The 22040-nt window shown below is 41.3% G+C and overlaps 2 protein-coding genes across 2 annotated transcripts in view; one reads left to right on the top strand and one right to left on the bottom strand.

The window, feature by feature from the left end:
• The window catches only part of chd1 (chromodomain helicase DNA binding protein 1), a 35324-nt gene extending 31864 nt beyond the window's left edge, over window positions 1-3460 (top strand). Inside the window, exons 34-37 of the mRNA XM_084159930.1 lie at window positions 532-631; window positions 802-853; window positions 1072-1312; window positions 1575-3460. Of these exons, the coding sequence (XP_084016056.1) occupies window positions 532-631; window positions 802-853; window positions 1072-1312; window positions 1575-1971 (790 nt within the window). The 3' untranslated portion in view covers window positions 1972-3460. The remainder of the gene's footprint in view (window positions 1-531; window positions 632-801; window positions 854-1071; window positions 1313-1574) is intronic.
• A 6839-nt stretch (window positions 3461-10299) lies between these two features.
• LOC311128002 (uncharacterized protein) lies at window positions 10300-20719 on the bottom strand. The gene is made up of 13 exons (XM_084159929.1): window positions 20683-20719; window positions 20016-20547; window positions 18923-19345; window positions 16656-16807; window positions 16158-16437; window positions 15673-15884; window positions 13546-13601; window positions 13218-13432; window positions 12798-13054; window positions 12521-12655; window positions 12290-12437; window positions 12128-12160; window positions 10300-11901 (listed from the first exon to the last, which is right to left on the bottom strand). The coding sequence occupies exons 1-13, from the start codon at window positions 20686-20688 to the stop codon at window positions 11585-11587; spliced, it is 2766 nt and encodes a 921-aa protein (XP_084016055.1). The 5' UTR covers window positions 20689-20719; the 3' UTR covers window positions 10300-11584.
• Between the last annotated feature and the right edge of the window lie 1321 nt (window positions 20720-22040).

The raw sequence follows: 22040 nt of genomic DNA, 5'->3' as shown, positions 1-22040 counted from the left end.
AGGCCTGGCCTTGGCAAACTGACGGAATGTAACGTTTCATAACACTGGGGTTATGAAACAACAGCTCAGGGAATGTAGATGTATGTCCTTTAGCAATCAAACTGAGCTGGCTATGTACCTTTACCATTGACTGCATTCATACCATTACTTAATTTTTGTTTAAAAAAATTGTTTCACCTTTATTTAACCAGGTAGGCCAGTTGAGAACAAGTTCTCATTTACAACTGCAACCTGGCCAAGATAAAGCAAAACAGTACAGTCAATAACACAATATAAAATATATATACAGTGTGTGCAAATGTAGTAAGTTATGGAGGTAAGGCAATAAATAGTGCAAAATAATTACAATTTACACTGGAGTGATAGAAGATGATGTGCAAATAGAGATACTGGGGTGCAAATGAGCAAAATAAATAACCATATGGGGATGAGGTAGTTGGGTGGGCTAATTACAGATGGGCTGTGTTATGGGGCTCATTGTATCAATGACCAGTGTTGACCTAAATGTATATTTATTTTTCTCTTCTCCAGAAACCTGTGGATATTTGTTTCAAAGTTTACAGAATTTGATGCAAGAAAATTGCATAAATTGTATAAGCACGCAATCAAGAAAAGACAAGAGAATGCTCAGGTATGTATAAGCCCTGATGAGAGTTACTGTTCCGGGGCGTCGGGGAAATGAAAATACAATTCACTCCATGAAGGTTTAACTGGTAATAAAGTGATACAAATGTAGATTGCATTTCAGACCTTTCCAAATATAATTTGAATGCCAGTGTTTTATGATGATCTCTTTTACAGGCAGCGGACGTGATCACTAGCACTGTAAATACCCATGGCTTTAAGCATGCAGGTATGAACTTTCACTTGCCATTTTAGTCTGTCTTTATTTTGTTTATTTATTTGTTCACTAGTTTCTATTTTTTGGGGGGGGTGGGGGGGTCTTAATGACATTAATTTAACCAGGTTAAATGAAGGAATACATCAAACAAATATTAATGACCAATGAGATAAAAGCAATTCTATGTAGCCTTATTTACCCCGGATCTTCCTCCTCTCCTCTTGGCCCAGACATCGAGAGGCTAAAGGACAACTCTCACCACGACGACAGCAGCAGGGACAGCTACAGCTCTGAAAGGCACCACTCGTCGTCGCGCTACCATGAGGACCGCGACAGCCGGGACAGGCACACCTCCGACCCCTACAGCAGGATGGCGGGGAGCGGGGGGGACTCCAGGAAGAGACCCTACTCGTCCTTCAGCAACGGCAAAGACCACCGAGACCACTATCGGTCAGACCGGCAGGACAGCAGGTAAGACCACCTATATCGTCTTTAAAGGCTTCCCTGTTTTTAGTAAAGGGTTCCTTTCAAGTTGGTGGCAATTAAGGGACATTTTTATGTTGATTTATTTTACTGACTGGATTATTGTTCTACTGATTAGTTCTAGAATCTAGTGCAACTCGATGCTTAACAAATTGGTCCCATTGTGGATCAACTAATTCTGTAACTAATCATTTCTGTATATTGGTTTTTGTGTTAGTCACTCTTGCTCATGGTGTTCTCTATTAATCAGATACTACAGCGACAGTAAGCACAGGAAGGTGGACGAGCACCGGTCAGGCCGAGATGTACGGCTGGACAGCAAGGAGCGTTCCCACTCGGACCACCGCTCCCATTCCGAACACCACTCGGACCACCGCTCCCATTCCGATCACCACTCGGGCTCCGACTACTCGTCAGGCCACCACAAGTCGTTATCGCGAGGTGACTCCTACCGCTACCATGCAGACTGGCAGATGGACCAACGGGCGTCGGCCAGCGGGCCCCGTTCGCCGCGCGATCAGCGCTCGCCACGCGACCAGCGCTCGCCCTACGACGGACGCTCACCTTTGGGCCACCGGTCGCCCTTCGAGTACTCGTCAGACCACAAGAGCACGCCGGAGCAGATCTGGAGCAGCCGCAAGACATAACCGCCAGCGTCTGGCTGGAGGCGCTAGCCTAGCGACCAGAGTATCAGCCATAGACTCGCGTTGAACACAGGAAATGCCTTATGGGGACTGTGGAGGACAACAAAGCTGTACTGCGCACTGTATCTGTGGCCTCACCGTACCTGTGGTGTCCTATCTCCAACGGTGGACCACATCCCAGGAACGATGGCAGTGGGAGCGGGGTTGGGATGGCAGACAAATTGCATATTTTTGTATTTAAGAGTTAAAAGCTGCACTGTGCCATAGGTGTCGCAGCATAGTTTCTTTTATTATTTTTATAAAATGGACGCCTTTTTTTACTCAAACGGACACAAATACCCTCGAGTGCTGTCTCACCAACCCACAACACTGGATCCTGCTATTGACTGTTTGTCTCTCACGTTTAATGTGGTTCTCACGTTTATTTAAAGAAGTGTTTAAATCAAGAAGAAAAGTAACATTTATGTATTTCTCTCATAATCATGCTAAGAGTGGATGTAAGGGTCTCGTCAAAAAGCAGTCTGAATGACTTGGGTTCACTTTCCAAAGTACCTCGTTTACAGTGTTTGTAGTGACCACCTTGACGATCTGTTTTTTTCTTTCTTTTTCGTATCATGCTTTAATTATTTAATTTCTGTCTCCGCTGTAAAAATAACCAGGATTTCTTTTTTTGTGAGCAATTTAAAATGTCCCTTTTCACGAATTATACTACTGTAAATTATTGTAAAATAGTAAATCAATGGGCTTTTTCTTCTCAGGCTCTTGGGTTTGTTATTACAACTCTTCCCCATCAACTCAGGCTTTTTTGTCCGTTGTATTAAATGAGTCAGTTTTCGTACGACACTTAACTTTAATGATAAATGCTATTCAGAATAACTTTGGTAAACAGGGGGAAATTATTATATTAGTCGTATTATTCCCCTAGAGCAGGGGTACTCAACTCAATACCCCACGAGGTCCAGAGCCTGCTGGTTTTCTGTTCTACCTGATAATTAATTGCACCCACCTGGTGTCCCAGGTCTAAATCAGTCTTGATTAGAGGGGAACAATTTAAAAAATGCAGTGGAACTGGCTTGGAGGCCCAGAGTGGAGTTTAGAGGGCTCTAGAGCGACTTCGTTTTATTTCTGTTAATTTTGTGAATTCTGTTGTGAATACGTGTCAGAATCGACGAGTTGAAAGATCTCAAGTTTTACTACAACATGTAGCAGAGGGGGTTTATCAAATACAAGCGCCTGTAAGATCTCAAATAAACTAGTCTTTTTACAGAAATCATTTTTTTCTTTTTTTTTTTTTACATTAGGCAATAATGTCAAATCTTCTATGCAGCCAAGTGTATTTCTGGTGAACAGCCTGACAGTGAAGCTGCTGTTACGGTTCACAGTTGTACATAGATTTTCCTCTATATTTCAAAATGAATTTACACTGAAAATGCATGGATTTTTAAGAATTGTTTTATATAGTTTATAAAAGTCATTAAACTCAATCACTGTACTCCCTTGTAATCTGGAATGGTCTTCGTGTTGGTGCAGATGTCACAATACTGGAATTCTGGATACAAATATCCCCCTTTTTGTCTTTGGTTTAAAGACGATCTCGGGTAACAGTGGTCGCCAGTTTTTTACAATGGAGTAAGCTATGACCCAGAATACATCTCTCCCTCAACCCATTTTAAGAGACAATGGACCAGGGCAGCGTAAAAGCTGTGGTTGCTCTATCACTAGCTACAGGAGGCATGCCTGTCGTTTTTGAATGGATAATTCACCCAAATAACAAATTACTTTTGTTTCCTTACTATGAGAGAATACAATCCACAATTTGGGTTTGTTTACCTAGCTACTGTCAACAACAGCTAACTTGAGCATTTTCTAACCAATAAATAATGGAGGTCAAAGTACCTGATATTAGCATGTTTCAATGTCATGCACATATCCTCCACAGGAGGTTGGTGGCACCTTAATTGGGGAGAACGGGCTTGTGGGTAATGACTGGAGCGGAATCAGTGGAATGGTATCAAATACAAACATAGTTTCCATGTGTTTGATGCCATTCCATTTTCTCCGTTCTGGCCATTTATTATGAGCCGTTCTCCCCTCAGGAGCCTCCACTGTGTTATCCTCCCGAAGTATAAATTACTTTATGATGGTGAGGACTGTCAAACTGATTTAATCACCAGTTTTATACCGAATACTTGTATAGGACACATTTGACCAACTCATGTGCCAATGAGTTATCCTTCACCAAGTGGTAGATGAATTCACACACCATAACCACTATTCCTAGACTAAAAAACATGTTATTTAAAAGAGCTTATTAGACCAACACTAGGTTTATTTATTTGTAAAACTGACTGTTTAGCTAGCACACACTGGAATATGTTCCGGGATTCGTCCAATGGCATTGAGGAGTATACCACATCAGTCACCGGCTTCATTAAGTGCATCCACGACGTCGTCCCCACAGTGACTGTACGTACACTACCGGTCAAAAGTTTTAGAACACCTACTCATTACATTGACATTTTAGTCATTTAGCAGATGCTCTTATCCAGAGCGACTTAATGAGTGCATACATTTTTTCATACTGGCCCCCCGTGGGAAAAGAACCCACAACCCTGGCGTTGCAAGCGCCATGCTCTACCAACTGAGCTACACGAGACCCTTTCTTTATTTTTACTATTTTCTACATTATAGATTAATAGTGAAGACATCAACACTATGAAATAACACATGGAATCATGTAGTAACCAGAAAGTGTTAAACAAATCAAAATATTTTGTATTTGAGATTCTTCAAATTGCCACCCTTTGCTTTGACAGCTTTGCACACTCTTGGCATTCTCTCAACCAGCTTCACCTGGAATGCTTTTCCAACAGTCTTGAAGGAGTTCCCACATGCTGAGCACTTGTTGGTTTGGTTGAGGTCGGGGGATTGTGGAGGCCAGGTCATCTGATGCAGCACTCCATCACTCTCTTTCTTGGTAAAATAGCCCTTACACAGCCTGGAGGTGTGTTGGGTCATTGTCCTGTTGAAAAACAAATGATAGTCCCACTAAGCATAAACCAGATGGGATGGTGTATCATAACACATAACACCTCAATGCTTCACGTGGGAAATACACATGCAGAGATCATCCGTTCACCCACACCGCTTCTCATAAAGACAGTGGTTGGAACCAAAAATCTAAAATTTGGACTCCAGACCAAAGGACAAAGTTTCACCGGTCTAATGTCCATTGCTCATGTTTCTTGGCCCAAGCAAGTCTCTTCTTCTTATTGGTGTCCTTAAGTAGTGGTTTCTTTGCAGCAATTCGATCAAGAAGGCCTGATTCACACAGTCCCCTCTGAACAGTTGATGTTGAGATGTGTCTTTTACTTGAACTCTGAAGCATTTATTTGGGCTGCAATTTCTGAGGCTGGTAACTAATGAATTTATACTCTGCAGAGGTAACTCTGGGTCTTCCATTCCTGTGGCAGTCCTCATGAGAGCCAGTTTCATCATAGCGCTTGATGGTTTTTGCAACTGCAATTGAAGAAACGTTTAAAGTTCTTGAAATTGTCCATATTGACTGAACATGTCTTCAAGTAATGATGGACTGTTGTTTCTTTTTGCTTATTTGAGCTGTTCTTGCCATAATATGGACTTGGTCTTTTACCAAATAGGGCTATTTTCTGTATAACCCCCTACCTTGTCACAACACAACTAATTGGCTCAAACACATTAAGAAGGAAAGAAATTCCACAAATTAACTTTTAAGAAGGTACACCTGTTAATTGAAATGGATTCCAGGTGACTACCTCATGAAGCTGGTTGAGAGAATGCCAAGAGTGTGCAAAGCTGTCATCAAGGCAAAGGGTGGCTATTTGAAGAATCTCAAATATAAAATATACAGTGGGGGAAAAAAGTATTTAGTCAGCCACCAATTGTGCAAGTTCTCCCACTTAAAAAGATGAGAGAGGCCTGTAATTTTCATCATAGGTACACGTCAACTATGACAGACAAATTGAGGAAAAAAAATCCAGAAAATCACATTGTAGGATTTTTAATGAATTTATTTGCAAATTATGGTGGAAAATAAGTATTTGGTCACCTACAAACAAGCAAGATTTCTGGCTCTCACAGACCTGTAACTTCTTTAAGAGGCTCCTCTGTCCTCCACTCGTTACCTGTATTAATGGCACCTGTTTGAACTTGTTATCAGTATAAAAGACACCTGTCCACAACCTCAAACAGTCACACTCCAAACTCCACTATGGCCAAGACCAAAGAGCTGTCAAAGGACACCAGAAACAAAATTGTAGACCTGCACCAGGCTGGGAAGACTGAATATGCAATAGGTAAGCAGCTTGGTTTGAAGAAATCAACTGTGGGAGCAATTATTAGGAAATGGAAGACATACAAGACCACTGATAATCTCCCTCGATCTGGGGCTCCACGCAAGATCTAACCCCGTGGGGTCAAAATGATCACAAGAACGGTGACAAAAATCACAGAACCACACGGAGGGACCTAGTGAATGACCTGCAGAGAGCTGGGACCAAAGTAACAAAGCCTACCATCAGTAACACACTACGCCGCCAGGGACTCAAATCCTGCAGTGCCAGACGTGTCCCCCTGCTTAAGCCATACATGTCCAGGCCCGTCTGAAGTTTGCTAGAGTGCATTTGGATGATCCAGAAGAGGATTGGGAGAATGTCATATGGTCAGATGAAACCAAAATAGAACTTTTTGGTAAAAACTCAACTCGTCATGTTTGGAGGACAAAGAATGCTGAGTTGCATCCAAAGAACACCATACCTACTGTGAAGCATGGGGGTGGAAACATCATGCTTTGGGGCTGTTTTTCTGCAAAGGGACCAGGACGACTGATCCGTGTAAAGGAAAGAATGAATGGGGCCATGTATCGTGAGATTTTGAGTGAAAACCTCCTTCCATCAGCAAGGGCATTGAAGATGAAACGCGGCTGGGTCTTTCAGCATGACAATGATCCCAAACACTCCGCCCGGGCAACGAAGGAGTGGCTTCGTAAGAAGCATTTCAAGGTCCTGGAGTGGCCTAGCCAGTCTCCAGATCTCAACCCCATAGAAAATCTTTGGAGGGAGTTGAAAGTCTGTGTTGCCCAGCGACAGCCCCAAAACATCACTGCTCTAGAGGAGATCTGCATGGCGGAATGGGCCAAAATACCAGCAACAGTATGTGAAAACCTTGTGAAGACTTACAGAAAACGTTTGACCTGTGTCATTGCCAACAAAGGGTATATAACAAACTATTGAGAAACTTTTGTTATTGACCAAATACTTATTTTCCACCATCATTTGCAAATAAATTCATTAAAAATCCTACAATGTGATTTTCAGGATTTTTTTTTCTCATTTTGTCTGTCATAGTTGACGTGTATCTGTGATGAAAATTACAGGCCTCTCTCATCTTTTTAAGTGGGAGAACTTGCACAATTGGTGGCTGACTAAATACTTTTTTTCCCCACTGTATTTTGATTTCTTTAACACTTCTTTGGTTACTACATGATTCCATATGTGTTATTTCATAGTTTTGAGAAAATAGTAAAAAATAAAGAAAAACCCTGGAATGAGCAGGTGTGTCCAAACTTTTGACTGGTACTGTAAGTATTCAGACCCTTTGCTATGAGATTTGAAATTGAGCTCAGGTGCATCCTGTTTCCATTGATCATCCTTGAGATGTTTCTACAACTTGATTGGAGTCCACCTGTGGTAAATTCAAATGATTGGACATGATTTGGAAAGGCACACACCTGTCTATATAAGGTCCCACAGTTGACAGCGCATGTCAAACCAAGCTATGAGGTCGAAGAAATTGTCCGTAGAGCTCTGAGACAGGATTGTGTCGAGGCACAGCTCTGGGGAAGGGTACCAAAACATTTCTGCAGCATTGAAGGTCCCCAAGAACACAGTGGCCGCCAACATTATTAAATGGAAGAAGTTTGGAAGCACCAAGACTCTTCCTGGAACTGGCCGCCCGGCCAAACTGAGCAATCGGGGGACAAGGGCCTTGGTCAGGGAGGTGACCAAGAACCCGATGGTCACTCTGACAGAGCTCCGGAGTTTCTCTGGAGATGGGAGAACCTTCCAGTAGGACAACCATCTCTGCAGCACTCCACCAATTAGGCCTTTTGGTAGAGTGGCCAAACGGAAACCACTCCTCAGTAAAAGGCACATGACAGCCTGCTTGGAATTTGCCAAAAGGCACCTAAAGGAGTCGCAGACCATGAGAAACAAGATTCTCTGGTCTGATGAAACCAAGATTGAACTCTTTGGCCTGAATGCCAAGCGTCACGTCTGGAGGAAACCTGGCACCATCACTATGGTGAAGCATGCTGGTGGCAGCATCATGCTGTAAGTATGTTTTTCAGCGGCAGGGACTGGGAGACCAGTCAAGATCGAGGGAAAGATGAACGGAGCAAAGTACAGAGAGATCCTTGATGAAAACCTGTTCCAGAGCGATCAGGACCTCAGACTGGGGCGACGGTTCACCTTCCAACAGGACAACGACCCTAAGCACACAGCCAAGACAACGCAGGAGTGGCTTCGGGACAAGTCTCTGAATGTCCTTGAGTGGCCCAGCCAGAGCCCGAACTTGAACCCGATCGAACATCTCTGGAGAGACCTTACAAATAGCTGTGTAACGACGCTCCCCATCCAACCTGACAGAGCTTGAGAGGATCTGCAGAGAAGAATGGGAGAAACTCCCCAAATACAGGTGTGCCAAGCTTGTAGCGTCATACCCAAGAAGACTCAAGGCTGTAAACGCTACCAAAGATGCTTCAACAAAGTACTGAGTAAAGGGTCTGAATACTTATGTAAATGTATTATTTCAGCTTTTTATTTTTAATACATTTGCAAAAAAAATCGAAAAATCTGTTTTTGCTTTGTCATTATGCTGTATTGTGTGTAGCTTGATGAGGGGAATAAAAAAAAAATCAATTTTAGAATAAGACTGTAATGTGGAAAAAGTCAAGGGGTCTGAATACTTTCTGAATGCATTTAATAGTATTTTTTTTGCCAACGATCTACACAAAATACTCTGTCATAGGGGAAGAAAAAGTATATTTGTGAAACAATTTAAGAAAAATAAAACATCTAATTTACATAAGTATTCAACCCCGAGTCAATATATGTTAGAATCACCTTTGGCTGCGATTACAGCTGTGAGTCTTTCTGGGTAAGTCTCTAAGAGCTTACCACACCTGGATTGTGCAACATTTGCCCATTATTCTTTTCAAAATTCTTCAAGCTCTATCAAATTGGTTGTTGATCATTGCTAGACAACCATTTTCAGGTCTTTCCATATATCTTCAAGCAGATTTCAGTCAAATCTGTAACTCGGCCACTCCGGAACATTCACTGTCTTCTTGGTAAGCAACGCTAGTGTAGATTTGGCCTTGTGTTTTAGGTTATTGTCCTGCTGAAAGGTGAATTCATCTCCCAGTGCCTGGTGGAAAGCAGGCTGAACCAGGTTTTCCTCTAGAGTTTTGCCTGTGCTTAGCTCCATTCCGTTTCTTTTTTATCCTGAAAAATGCCCGTCCTTAACGATTACAAGAATACCCATAACATAATGCAACCACCACTATGCTTGGAAATGTGCAGAGTGGTACTTAGTAATGTGTTGTACTGGATTTGCCCCAAACATAACACTTTGTATTTAGGACAAAAAGTGAATTGCTTTGCCACATTATTAGCAGTACTACTTTAGTGCCTTGTTGCAAACAGGAAGCATATTTTTGAATATTTTTATTCTGTACAGGCTTCTTTATTTTCACTCTGTCAATTAGGTTAGTATTGTGGAGTAACTATAATGTTGTTGATCCATCCTCAGTTTTCTATCACAGCCATTAAACTTTAACTGTTTTAAAGTTACCATTGGCCTCATGGTGAAATCCCTGAGCGGTTTCCTTCCTCTCCAGCAACTGAGTTAGGAAGGACGCCTGTATCTTTGTAGTGACACCATTCAAAATTTAATGAATAACTTCACCATGCTCAAAGGGATATTCAATGTCTGCTTTAAAAAAAATAAACAATCTACCAATACGAACCCTTCTTTGCGAGGCATTGGAAAACCTATTTTTGTAGTTAAATCTGTGTTTGAAATTCACTGCGTGACCGAGGGACCTTACAGATAATTGTATGTGTTGGGTACAGAGATGAGGTATTCAAAAATCACGTTATTCAAAAATCACTATTATTGCACACAGATGAGTCCATGCAACGTATCATATGACTTGTTAAGAAAAGCTTTACTCCAGAACTTATTTAGCTTGCCAGAACAAAGGGGTTGAATACTTATTGACTCAAGACATTTCAGCTTTTCATTTTTAATTCATTTGTAAAAATTCCACTTTGACATTCTGGGGTATTGTGTGTAGGCCAGTGACAAAAATATATAATTTAATCAATTAAAAAATTCAGACTGTACCACAACAAAATGTGGAAAAAGTCAAGGGGTGTGAATACTTTCTGAAGGCACTGTACCTACCTAAATTACCTTGAACCCCTGCACATCGACTCGGTACTGGTGCCCGTGTATTTAGCCAAGTTATCGGTTTTATTATTACGTCTTTTACTTTTCTATTATTTCTCTATTGTCTTTCTGCATCGTGGGGAAGGGCCCGTAAGCAAGCATTTCACTGTTAGTGTACATCTGTTGTTTATGAAGCATGTGATGAATAACATTTTATTTGATTGAAATGTAAAGGTAATTGAGCCAACTTAGGCATCGTTTACCGCATACTCCGCTAAAGCGGGAACATTGCCTTTAAATTTCAATCACGCTGTAAAGATGAATCTCTGCGACGCGGAATGAATAGAGCCCTTAATCTGTGTTCCGGAAGCGGCCCCTCAATGTGTGAACTATATTTTGGAACGAGGGACAACGTGCTAAAGTAGAGCTGCTATTCAATACAAACATGACCCACCCCGGATGTCTTGACACAGGGGGGGAGTAGCTCAACTCAAATAAGCTAGAGAGGTTTAATCAAATGTAATATAACTTGACACTATTGAGCATTATGAACACTGAACATTGCCCTCACACTGTCATTGTATTTTTTGTTTTGTAGAACAGGGTGCCTGCCACCACTTAGCATTGATCTCTTGACCACAGCTATGTCATTCAACAGACTAGGCCTGGCTTTTGGTCATTTTCATACAGTACATTCTATATGGACAAGAGTGACGCAACCTTTTATACAAGCATCTCTCCATCACAATAAGAGACAAATAAAAACATCAGTGTGCAGATAGAAATTCATGGATAGCAGCGACATTGATCAACTATAGAAATGACTGATACATAAATCTGTATGTGTATGGATAAAATACTCATATGAAAACGTAAATAAATGCTTGGAAATATATACTTACCATCTACATATATATTTTATACAGAGATCAAAACATATATAACGCCATTAAATAGCAAAGTCCCTGAGCTTGCTGTTTGCAGCCAGTGCAGTTGCATAGCAACACTTTCCTGGAGTTGCATAGCAACACTTTCCCGGTCTCTAGGCTCCTGGTCCATTTACACGTCTTCTTTGTTGTCATTTTTTGTCCAGAACCGTTGGATTACCTTACACACCAATCTATGGTCAGGATGTCTCCTCTTCCAGGTATTCCACCAGGTAAGGGTCCCCTTTTTTTATGGCCTGGTACAGCTGTTCCTGGGCACGAGGTCCCTTCCTCATAACCATTTCCAGAAGGGCCTTGTTCCTCTGGACCCGTGAACTTATGTTGTCAATCTTCTCTCTCTCCACATCGTTCAGTACTTTACATCCCTGGAGCTTGAGGAGTATAGGTTGTAATTCACCCATGTGTTCCTCCAGTTTCACTCTTTGTTTTGTTATGAAGTTCTCTCCTGAGAGAGTAGGAGGATCGGCAGGAGGGGCTACAGAGAGAGGGCCGGAAGCTGAGAGAGGGGAAAATGCTATCTTTAAAATACAGTTTAGCATGATAAACTCAAGATGTATGCTAAACATCGAAGATAAATTATGACCTCAAGTCAATATGATTTTTTACTACACAGGAGCACTACGAATCAGATTTCTTTATTTCAATAATGTCTTCTTTTATTATTGTGAAATCATTAAATTGTGAGGTTTATAATGGTAAATCTCAGAGGAATCTCAAGTTACCTATAGAGATGACTTCTGTTGGTGAAACTGTGACTGAGAAAAGAAGACCGTCTGATTAACGTTAATATAAGACTGCGTTCATTATAACCAATACTTATGATATAAAGATAATACTAATTCAGTAACAACAACTGCAATACTAGTACTCCAACTTTGTGTTACCTGGAAGCCAGACAAGTCTGTCCCACACAGACTCTGCACCGCCATTTTCTTTCAGGAGGAGATCAACTTGTTCAACGACAGTTTGTAAGAACAACTGAAATGTTGGGATGTAGTTTTCATAGGATTCGAAATCCACGAATGCTGCATCCTGGTGAAAAATACAGTTAGTCGGTTATAGAATTTTAATGTGCAAATAGATTTTCATCTAATTATTTTTCTCTAACTCATCACCTTTGGTCTTATTTGATGTTCATCTACAAGATCAGTGGAGAGGGTATATTCTTGCTTTGGGATTAGTTGGCAGTGAGCATTAGTTTCAATGTAGATTTCTTCATCTCCATTCCTTCTCTTCCACTCCTCCTGTACCTTTGAATGTTTTCATAAAAGCACATTTTGGTTATCCAATGTTTAAACTATAAAACATTATCCGAGTGATAACGTTACCAAAACATGCATTTAGTATATTCCCGCCAAAGTATTGTTTGACATCTCTGATCTGCTTACCTACCTCCCTGATCATAACATTTCTGGGAAGCAACAACACATTCAGGATGGACCTCTTTTTAGGAACAACTGGGGGTTTGTAGAATAACAAGACAAGTGCACGTATAGGAACAGTGGGTGAGTCATCTTCCTTGACGACGCCATAAGCAGAGAATCCAGTGATGTTTAATATGACATGTTTGTCTGTTATCTGAACGTCACGGATAAACTCCAAACTGTCATCCATCACATGGGCTACAGACAGGAAGTCACATCCACCCTCTGGGAAATAAAGACAACATGCGGAGCTTATTTCTCTGACTTGATTATCGATGATTAGTAATGAGAATAGCTAAATGATGAGATTGATCAATAAATTATGACAGGCTCATTCGAAATGACAGTGGTCTTGAAGCACTATGACTTTCATGAAAGCGTCACTCACTAGAATGAAGCTCACAGTGTGGGAGGTGTAGTTGACAGACAGACCCTTTAAGGCATGTGAATTTGAACAGGGGTCCTGCAGGCCTCTTGCCTCTCTGTGCTAGAAGCCTCCTGTCCCAGGGGACTGTCCAATAGAGCACTTCCCCCTCCCCCTCCATCCCAAACCCCAGGCCGGTTACACCACTTGGGAACAGACCTGCACAGGGGCACTTGAACCTAGTGTAGAGCATATGACAATGACGTGGCATCATGACATGTTCATTTTACATTCTTAAAGTGTCAATTTCAACATGTTATCCTCTCATAAATGGAAAAGAAGAACAGGTTACCGGTATGCTCCCCTGCTCTCGTCATATATTTCTGTTTCCAAGTTATCAGGAAATGCCTAAAATGTAACAACACCAGTAGATATTGAACCCATAGTTGAAATATCCGCTACCGTTCAAAAGTTTGGGGTCAGGTTAGAAATGTCCTTGTTTTCGAAAGAAAAGCAATTTTTTTGTCCATTAAAATAACATCAAATTGATCAGAAATACAGTGTAGACATTGTTAATGTTGTAAATGGCTATTGTAGCTGGAAACGGCTGATTTTTAATGGAATATCTACATAGGCGTACAGAGGCCCATTATCAGCAACCATCAGTCCTGTGTTCCAATGGCACGTTGTGTTTGCTAATCAAAGTTTAGCATTTTAAAAGGCTAATTGATCATTAGAAAACCCTTTTGCAATTATGTTAGCACAGCTGAAAACTGTTGTGCTGATTAAAGAAGCAATAAAACTGGCCTTCTTGAGACTAGTTGAGTATCGGGAGCATCAGCAATTGTGTGTTTAATTACAGGATCAGAATGGCCAGAAACAAATAACTTTCTTCTGAAACTCGTCAGTCTATTCTTGTTCTGAGAAATTAAGGCTATTCCATGCAAGAAATTCCCAAGAAACTGAAGATCTCTTACAACGCTGTGTACTACTCCCTTCACAGAACAGCACAAACTGGCTCTAACCAGAATAGAAAGAGGAGTGGGAGGCCCCGGTGCACAACTGAGCAAGAGGACAAATACATTAGAGTGTCTAGTTTGAGAAACAGACGCCTCACAGGTCCTCAATTGGCAGCTTCATTAAATAGTACCCGCAAAACACCAGTCTCAACGTCAACAGTGAAGAGGCGACTACGGGATGCTGACCTTCAAGGCAGAGTTCCAAAGAAAAAGCCATATCTCAGAATGGCCAAAAAAAATCAAAGATTAAGATGGGCAAAGGAACACAGACACTGGACAGAGGAAGATTGGAAAAAAAGTGTTATGGACAGACGAATTGAAGTTTGAGGTGTTCGGATCACAGAGAAGAACATTTGTGAGACGCAGACCAAATGAAAAGATGCTGGAGGAGTGCTTGATGCCATCTGTCAAGCATGGTGGAGGCAATGTGATGGTCTGGGGGTGCTTTGGTGGTGGTAAAGTGGGAGATTTGTACAGGGTAAAAGGGATCTTGAAGAAGGAAGGCTATCACTCCGTTTTGCAACGCCATGCCGTACCCTGTGGATGGCACTTGATTCGAGCCAATTTCCTCCTAAAACAGGACAATGACCCAAAGCACAGCTCCAAACTATGCAAGAACTATTTAGGGAAGAAGCAGTCAGCTGGTATTCTGTCTATAATGGGGTGGCCAGCACAGTCACCGGATCTCAACCCTAATGAGCTGTTGTGGGAGCAGCTTGACCGTATGGTACTTAAGAAGTACCCATCAAGCCAATCCAACTTGTGGGAGGTGCTTCAGAAAGCATGAGGTGAAATCTCTTCAGATTACCTCAACAAATCGACAACTAGAATGCCAAAGGTCTGCAAGTGTCACGCCCTGGCCTTGAGAGCCCGGTTGTCTTTAGTTGGTTTGGTCAGGGTGTGAATTTCTATGTGTATATCTAGTTTTGTATTTCTATGTTGGCCGCGTGTGGTTCCCAATCAGAGGCAGCTGTCTATCGTTGTCTCTGATTGGGGATCATACTTAGGCAGCCATGTTGCCTACCTTAGTTGTGGGATCTTGTTTGTGTTCCTGTTAGGCTTGTTGTGTGTATAGCCCATAGGACTTCACGTTTTCGTTGTTTTGTTATTTTGTCAAGTGTTTATTCGTCTTAATAAACATGTACGCATACCACGCTGCACCTTGGTCTGACCCGTCTCTCAATGATCGTGACAGCAAGGCTGTAATTGCTGCAAATGGAGGATTCTTTGACGAAAGCAAAGTTTGAAGGACACAATTATTATTTCAATTAAAAATCATTATTTCTAACCTTGTCAATGACTACATTTCCTATTCATTTTGCTATTTTTCCTATTCAAACTCATTTCATGTATGTTTTCATGGAAAACAAGGACATTTCTAAGTGGCCCCAAACTTTTGAACGGTAGTGTATGTATTTAACTTCTCTCTTTCTTTCTTGCCAGTGAGGATCGTATATTACCTGGAGAGGGTCAGTCATACACATAGCTTGGCCGACCTTTCCGAATACATTGCTTAATAATTGCTCCTTGGTATCAGTTAAGCTTTGAGACGGATTGACTTCGATACGTTCCTCGCTCTCCTCTTCCTTTGATCGTTCTCTAGTTGAGGGACGACTGGGAAGGCTTGACAGGGCTACAGAGGAATATTTGGGTTTCAGGAAGAGAGGAGAATCTACAAACAGATAGCAAAGAGTGCACATTTCATTTAGTTAGTTATTAGTCTGCAACTGAGGTAACAGGATGATGACATGAGGAACTTCGCATTTCCTCTAAATTACAAACACTGTAGTTACCCTCTATAGAAGTGAAACCTGTGCTTCTGAGATGCATTATCAAGGAGGAACTTGGAGCATAAACATTACATCTTCATTAACATTCTATAATGACAATGAAAGAAGCTCAGGCACTCTTTGTTTGAACACACTGACTAAGAACCTGCACTTACTTCTGCCGTGTTCTCTCTTTAATTCATCGGCAAGATTATGCTGATTCATCTCCCTCAGGATCTTCAGTGTGATCTCCACAGCTCCCTCAGGGCCGAAGATCTGCACCATTTTATCAACTGTGACCTCTATGTTGGCGTACCTTAGCTGGCTGGCTGGGATTGGAGGAAAGCCAGGCAGCAGGCTGCTAGTTAGGAAAAACTTAAATCTCCTCCGCACTTGTTTGCTCAGCTCCATCAGAGTGGCCCGCAGCAGATCTGCAACAGGCAGCTTTGTGGGTCCCTTTATAAAAAAAGACAACAGAAGGATTTGAATCTTTCTCGGGTGGGGAGCACCCCAAAGAGGGGAGCACCCCAAAGAGCAGAGCCTAAAGGACAAGACCAAATGTATTATCATTCATATTTTGCACACAATAACAAGTTAACTGCATACATGAGTTCCAATGATAGAACCAGGTATGATTGTGTCTGTGAACCAAAAACATCACCTTTCCTTCTCACCATGACATCTCTGTTGCTATGAATTGCAATAGCTTTTTCTTGCTCCTCTTTTTTTGCAGAGGGACTAGAAACAAAAAGATCCTCCTCTTTCTCTTTACCCTTGGACAAAGATGACGTGTGACATGCTGTCTTACTTTGCTCTCTTCTTCTTCCTGTAGTATCAGAAGAGAGGTATCAATAATAACAACAATTTAATAACAGGTAAGTGGGAGTGGGAAAGGCAACATTTGGTAGTCAACCACACACAAAAGCAGCACCATTTTGAAATGTCATACACACTTATTTTCATAGAATTTTACCTTGAACATAACATACAGTACCAGTCAAATGTTTGGACACCTACTCATTCAAGGGTTTTTCTTTATTTTTACTATTTTCTACATTGTAGAATAATAGTGAAGACATCAAAACTATGAAATAACACATATGGAATCATGTAGTAACCAAAAAAGTGTTAAACAAATCAAAATATATTTTAGATTTTAGATTCTTCAAAGTAGCCACCCTTTGCCTTGATGACAGCTTTGCACACTCTTGGCATTCTCTCAACCAGCTTCACCTGGAATGCTTTTCCAACAGTCTTGAAGGGGTTCCCACATATGCTGAGCACTTGTTTTTCCTTCACTCTGTGGTCCAACTCATCCCAAATCATCTCAATTGGGTTGAGGTCGGGTGATTGTGGAGGCCAGGTCATCTGATGCAACACTCCATCACTCTCCTTCTTGGTCAAATAGCCCTTACACAGCCTGGAGGTGTGTTGGGTCATTGTCCTGTTGAAAAACGTATGATAGTCCCACTTAGCGCAAACCAGATGGGATGGCATATCGCTGTGGTAGCCATGCTGGTTAAGTGTGCCTCAAATTCTAAAGAAATCACCAACAGTGTCACCAGCAAAGCACCCCCACACCATCACACCTCCTCCTCCATGCTTCACGGAGGGAACTACACATGCAGAGATCATCCGTTCACCTACTCTGCGTCTCACAAAGACACAGCGGTTGGAACCAAAAATCTCAAATTTGGACTCATCAGTCAAAGGACAGATTTCCACCGGTCTAATTGCTCGTGTTTCTTGGCCCAAGCAAGTCTCTTCTTCTTATTGGTGTGCTTTAGTAGTGGTTTCTTTGCAGCAATTCGACCATGAAGGCCTGATTCACGCAGTCTCCTCTGAACAGTTGATGTTGAGATGTGTCTGTTACTTGAACTCTGTGAAGCATTTATTTGGGCTGCAATTTCTGAGGCTGGTAACTCTAATGAACTTATCCTCTGCAGCAGAGGTAACTCTGGGTCTTCCATTCCTGTGGCGGTCCTCATGAGAGCCAGTTTCATCATAGCGCTTGATGGTTTTTGTGACTGCACTTGAAGAAACTTTCAGAGTTCTTGACATTTTCCATATTGACTGACCTTCATGTCTTAAAGTAATGATGGACTGTTTTTTCTCATTGCTTATTTGAGCTCTTCTTGCCATAATATGGACTTGGTCTTTTACCAAATAGGGCTATCTTCTGTATACCCCCCCTACCTTGTCACAACACAACTGATTGGCTCAAGCGCATTAAGAAGGAAAGAAATTCCACAAATTAACTTTCAAGAAGGCAAACCTGTTAATTGAAATGCATTCCAGGTGACTACCTCATGAAGATGGTTGAGAGAATGCCAAGAGTGTGCAAAGCTGTCATCAAAGCAAAGGATGGCTACTTTGAAGAATCTCAAATATAAAATATATTTTGATTTGTTTAACACGTTTTTGGTTACTACTATGTGTTATTTCATAGTTTGATGTCTTCACTATTATTCTACAATGTAGAAAATAGTAAAAATAAAGTAAAACCCTTGGTCGCTGGTTTGAATCCCCAAGCCAGCAAGTTGGAAAAATCTCCCGCTCTGCCCTTGAGCAAGGCAGTTAACCCCCAAAAACTTCTCCCTGGGTGCTGTGGATGTCGATTAAAGCAGCCCCCTGCACCTCTCTGATTCAAAGGGGTTGGGTTAAATGCAGAATACACATTTAGGTTGAATGCATTCAGTTGTGCAACTGACTAGTATTCCCCCCAACCTTTTTGATTGATGTTTTGAGGTTCTCGCTACTGCTTAAGAGGAAAGGAGCGATTTTTTTTTTTTTCTTCAAATCTACCACAATTACAAACTTCCATATTTTCTGATTGTTCCCTCTGAACTGTTTGTAATCACTCATGACATCCTATGCCAAATGTTGCTTGCTGGTAACAATGTCCTCATAATGCACAGATTGGTTTGTCTTGCTGTTTTACCTAGTCTGTAATTATTCCTTAACTTGTCAGCGAGATCAAACCACTTCATCATCTTCAGGATCACCACGGTGATCTTTACAGCATACTCGAGGCTGTAGCACTGCACCATTTTATCCACTGTGACCTTTGTGTCAGCATTCTCCAGCTGGCTCCATGGGATGGGAGGAAATATGGACAGCAGGCAGTGAGCCAGGTGACTCAGAAATCTCTTAAACTCTTCTGCGTTTAGCATCTCTAGAGTAGCGAGGAGCAGATCTGGAACAGTTGGCATTGTGGGGCTCAAAGAACTCATGTTGATGTATTCCCCTTGATCATCGGAAACTCTGTGAGACGAGGATGGTGTTCTGACTTGAAGATCGTCTAATGAGAGACTGCGTTTCAACATCCCTTTTAGTTTAGGTTTGATATCGGGGTAAAGGCCTTCTGTGAGCAAGAAAGAGAGTGAGAACAGGTTATCATTTCACAGTAGCTGTCTTCTTACTGAATAATCAGTAGAAATCATGGCATGGGGTTATTCAATGACAGACATGTATTTGTTTAAAATCTTATCACTTGATGGTTTCATTTCAGACAGACAAATAATCATGTTTTTTGCTAAATGATATATATCCGTCTCACTCTCGGATAAATAAGTAGTACTGCTAGGTTTTACACAGTAAAATGTAACAAATAACTAAACCTTTTATAAATAAATGTACAAATGAGATCTGTATGTAAATCATTTACAATTTACATTTTAGTCACTTAGCAGATGCTCTTATCCAGAGCGAATTACAGTAAGTGCATTTATTTCAAAGATAGCTAGGTGAGACAACCACATCACAGTCAAATATACAGGATACAAACATTCCACAATGGATCTATAGCGTTTTGCAACAAAAAAAACTTGTTTTCATACACATCTAAAATCTCTGAATTAAAGATCTAAGAACAGTAATATTTTACACACACATAAAGTTACCCATATGCAATCATTTCTGATGAAAAAATAGGTGGATATGGTGTTTTAGAAATAAAATACTATTTCAGCAGTTGAAAATAAAGCTGAATGACAGACAAAAGTGTATGTTAGTATAGATCTCATGCTCATCACCTGCTCCTCTCTCAGGAATGGTTATGTGCGGTGGCGCTGAAGTGGAGGTAATGTCTATGACATCACAGATCTCATATTCTTCATGTTCTCCTTCAGGAACGCTTATGTGAGCTTGTGTTGACCGCGAAATTAGGTCATCATAGCACATGACGTCATATTCTTCACCTGCACCTTCTTCAATGTCATCATAGGTCTCCTGGTCTCCACTTGCTCCAGGGGAAGTCAGTAAGTATTTAAAGAATGGCGTAACCTGTCCGTAGTTTATCTCTAACTTTTCTGCGAGATGGAACTGTTTTAAATTCTTCAGGATCCTCAGTGTGATCTTCACAGCAACCTCAGGGCCGAAGCTCTGCACCATCTCATCCACTGTGTCCTGCCTGTCAGGGTCATCCAGCTGGCTCTCTGGGATGGGAGGAAAGATGGGCAGCAGACTAGTCAAGAACCACTGAAATCGCTCCAGTTTTCCTCCTCCCTCAGCCAACTCCTCCAGAGTGGCCAGCAGCAGCTCCTTAGCAGGTAGCATTGTGGTTCCCTAAAACAACCAAAAACAGGTGAGTAGTCTGTGACATGTAAACTTATATAATTTGAGCAAAGAACATGAACACATCCATATTGTTAGTAGAACATACTAGAATCTTTCCACTGGCTCTTATCCAGAGTGACTTACATTCATCTTAAGATAACTACAGATGTAGGATCTTGATTTGACCAGTTTCTCACAGCAGTAAAATAATCCTGCAGCAACATGAAATGTGAATTATTGTGTGGAGTGTAATTCAATTTACATTTTTGTAGGGGTTGATACATTATTTGTTAGGGCAAATCATGTCTGAACATGTAAAGTGGAAATTACTAACATTAAAAAGCCTTTTTAAACCTTGAATACACTAAGTTTGCATTTCCTGCAACAACAGGGCGATAAAATGAAGATCCTACAACTGTAGGTGAGACATATCACAGTCCTAGTAAGTAAAATGTTTCTCAATAAAGACGTTATCAGCAAAGTCAGCTCTAGTAGGAAAGGACAAGTGCAGGTTATTTATTTTTCCTTCACTCTGCACTTTTAAAAAGGTCCTTTGTGGGCGACAGACCAAATGTTATAGAGTTACAGATCTGTCATTCTCATTGAAAGCAAGTCTGATATGCGGTAGATCCATTCTATGTGCACAATTTCTATGCATCCCATCCCTTAAAAAGGCCCACCTCAGAGGAAGTTGCTGCACCTATTTCGGAGAAGGGGGTAGCTGCATCCCAATATGGCGACCTGAGTATGGGCGAGTGGGTGTGCCGAAAGGAAAGTAGTGGGTGTGTCGAAAGGAAAGTAGTGGGTGTGTCGAAAGGAAAGTAGTGGGTGTGTCGAAAGCGTTCTGCTATAGACAGCTGTTTTTTTTCTTCAGTTTCTTACCATGCAACTACCGTACATTGAGCTACCGTACTTCTGTTTTTAAGCCAGAGTCCGAGTCGTATTTCACTGTTAGTTTTACACAAATAATTGTACATTTTCAGTTATAAAACTGACGATTGTTTATCTTTGATTTAAGTATTGATGATGGGTGTACTGTTGCTTCATGCGTTGTGTTGCTTCATGCATTGTATGCGTGTGCTCAGTGTGACTGTCACCCTGATACTAGATAGCTACTTCCCACGCCGTTGCCGGACAGAAGCGCTTAACATCTAAATCTAATGTCCAAACCTTCCCATGTCAAATGAATCAGTCAGTCAGCACTGTCGGAGCCTCGGGAGTGACTATGAAAGAGTTGCTCACGATGCCCCTACCTGTTAAAGTTGATAACACATGCATAAAACATAAATTCATTTATTCTGCATGTTGTCCTGTATATTTGGCAGGAAGAGATCTTCTCTGTAAATTGGGGATTACATGTGATTGGTACTATGCATGGGACGTACAATATATTTTCTCAACTGCTCGCAGTTGTTGGAAACACAAAGGCAGTTTTGTGTCACAGACTGGCTTACATTGCACCGCGAATTTCTCACCATTGACAAGACATTTATGTTATGGAC

The sequence above is a fragment of the Coregonus lavaretus genome (genome assembly GCF_964263955.1).
Source record: "Coregonus lavaretus genome assembly, chromosome: 4".
In the NCBI taxonomy this organism is placed as follows: Eukaryota; Metazoa; Chordata; class Actinopteri; order Salmoniformes; family Salmonidae; genus Coregonus; species Coregonus lavaretus.
Note: the sequence above shows the minus strand (reverse complement) of the source record. Positions and strands in the feature narration are given on the sequence as shown.

Coding starts and splice junctions, on each gene's coding strand:
- LOC311128002 (XM_084159929.1), bottom strand. Junction 13,055..13,217: donor ACACTGTGAGCTTCATTCTA/GTGAGTGACGCT, acceptor TTTATTTCCCAG/AGGGTGGATGTGACTTCCTG. Junction 11,902..12,127: donor AACAGAAGTCATCTCTATAG/GTAACTTGAGAT, acceptor CCCCTCTCTCAG/CTTCCGGCCCTCTCTCTGTA.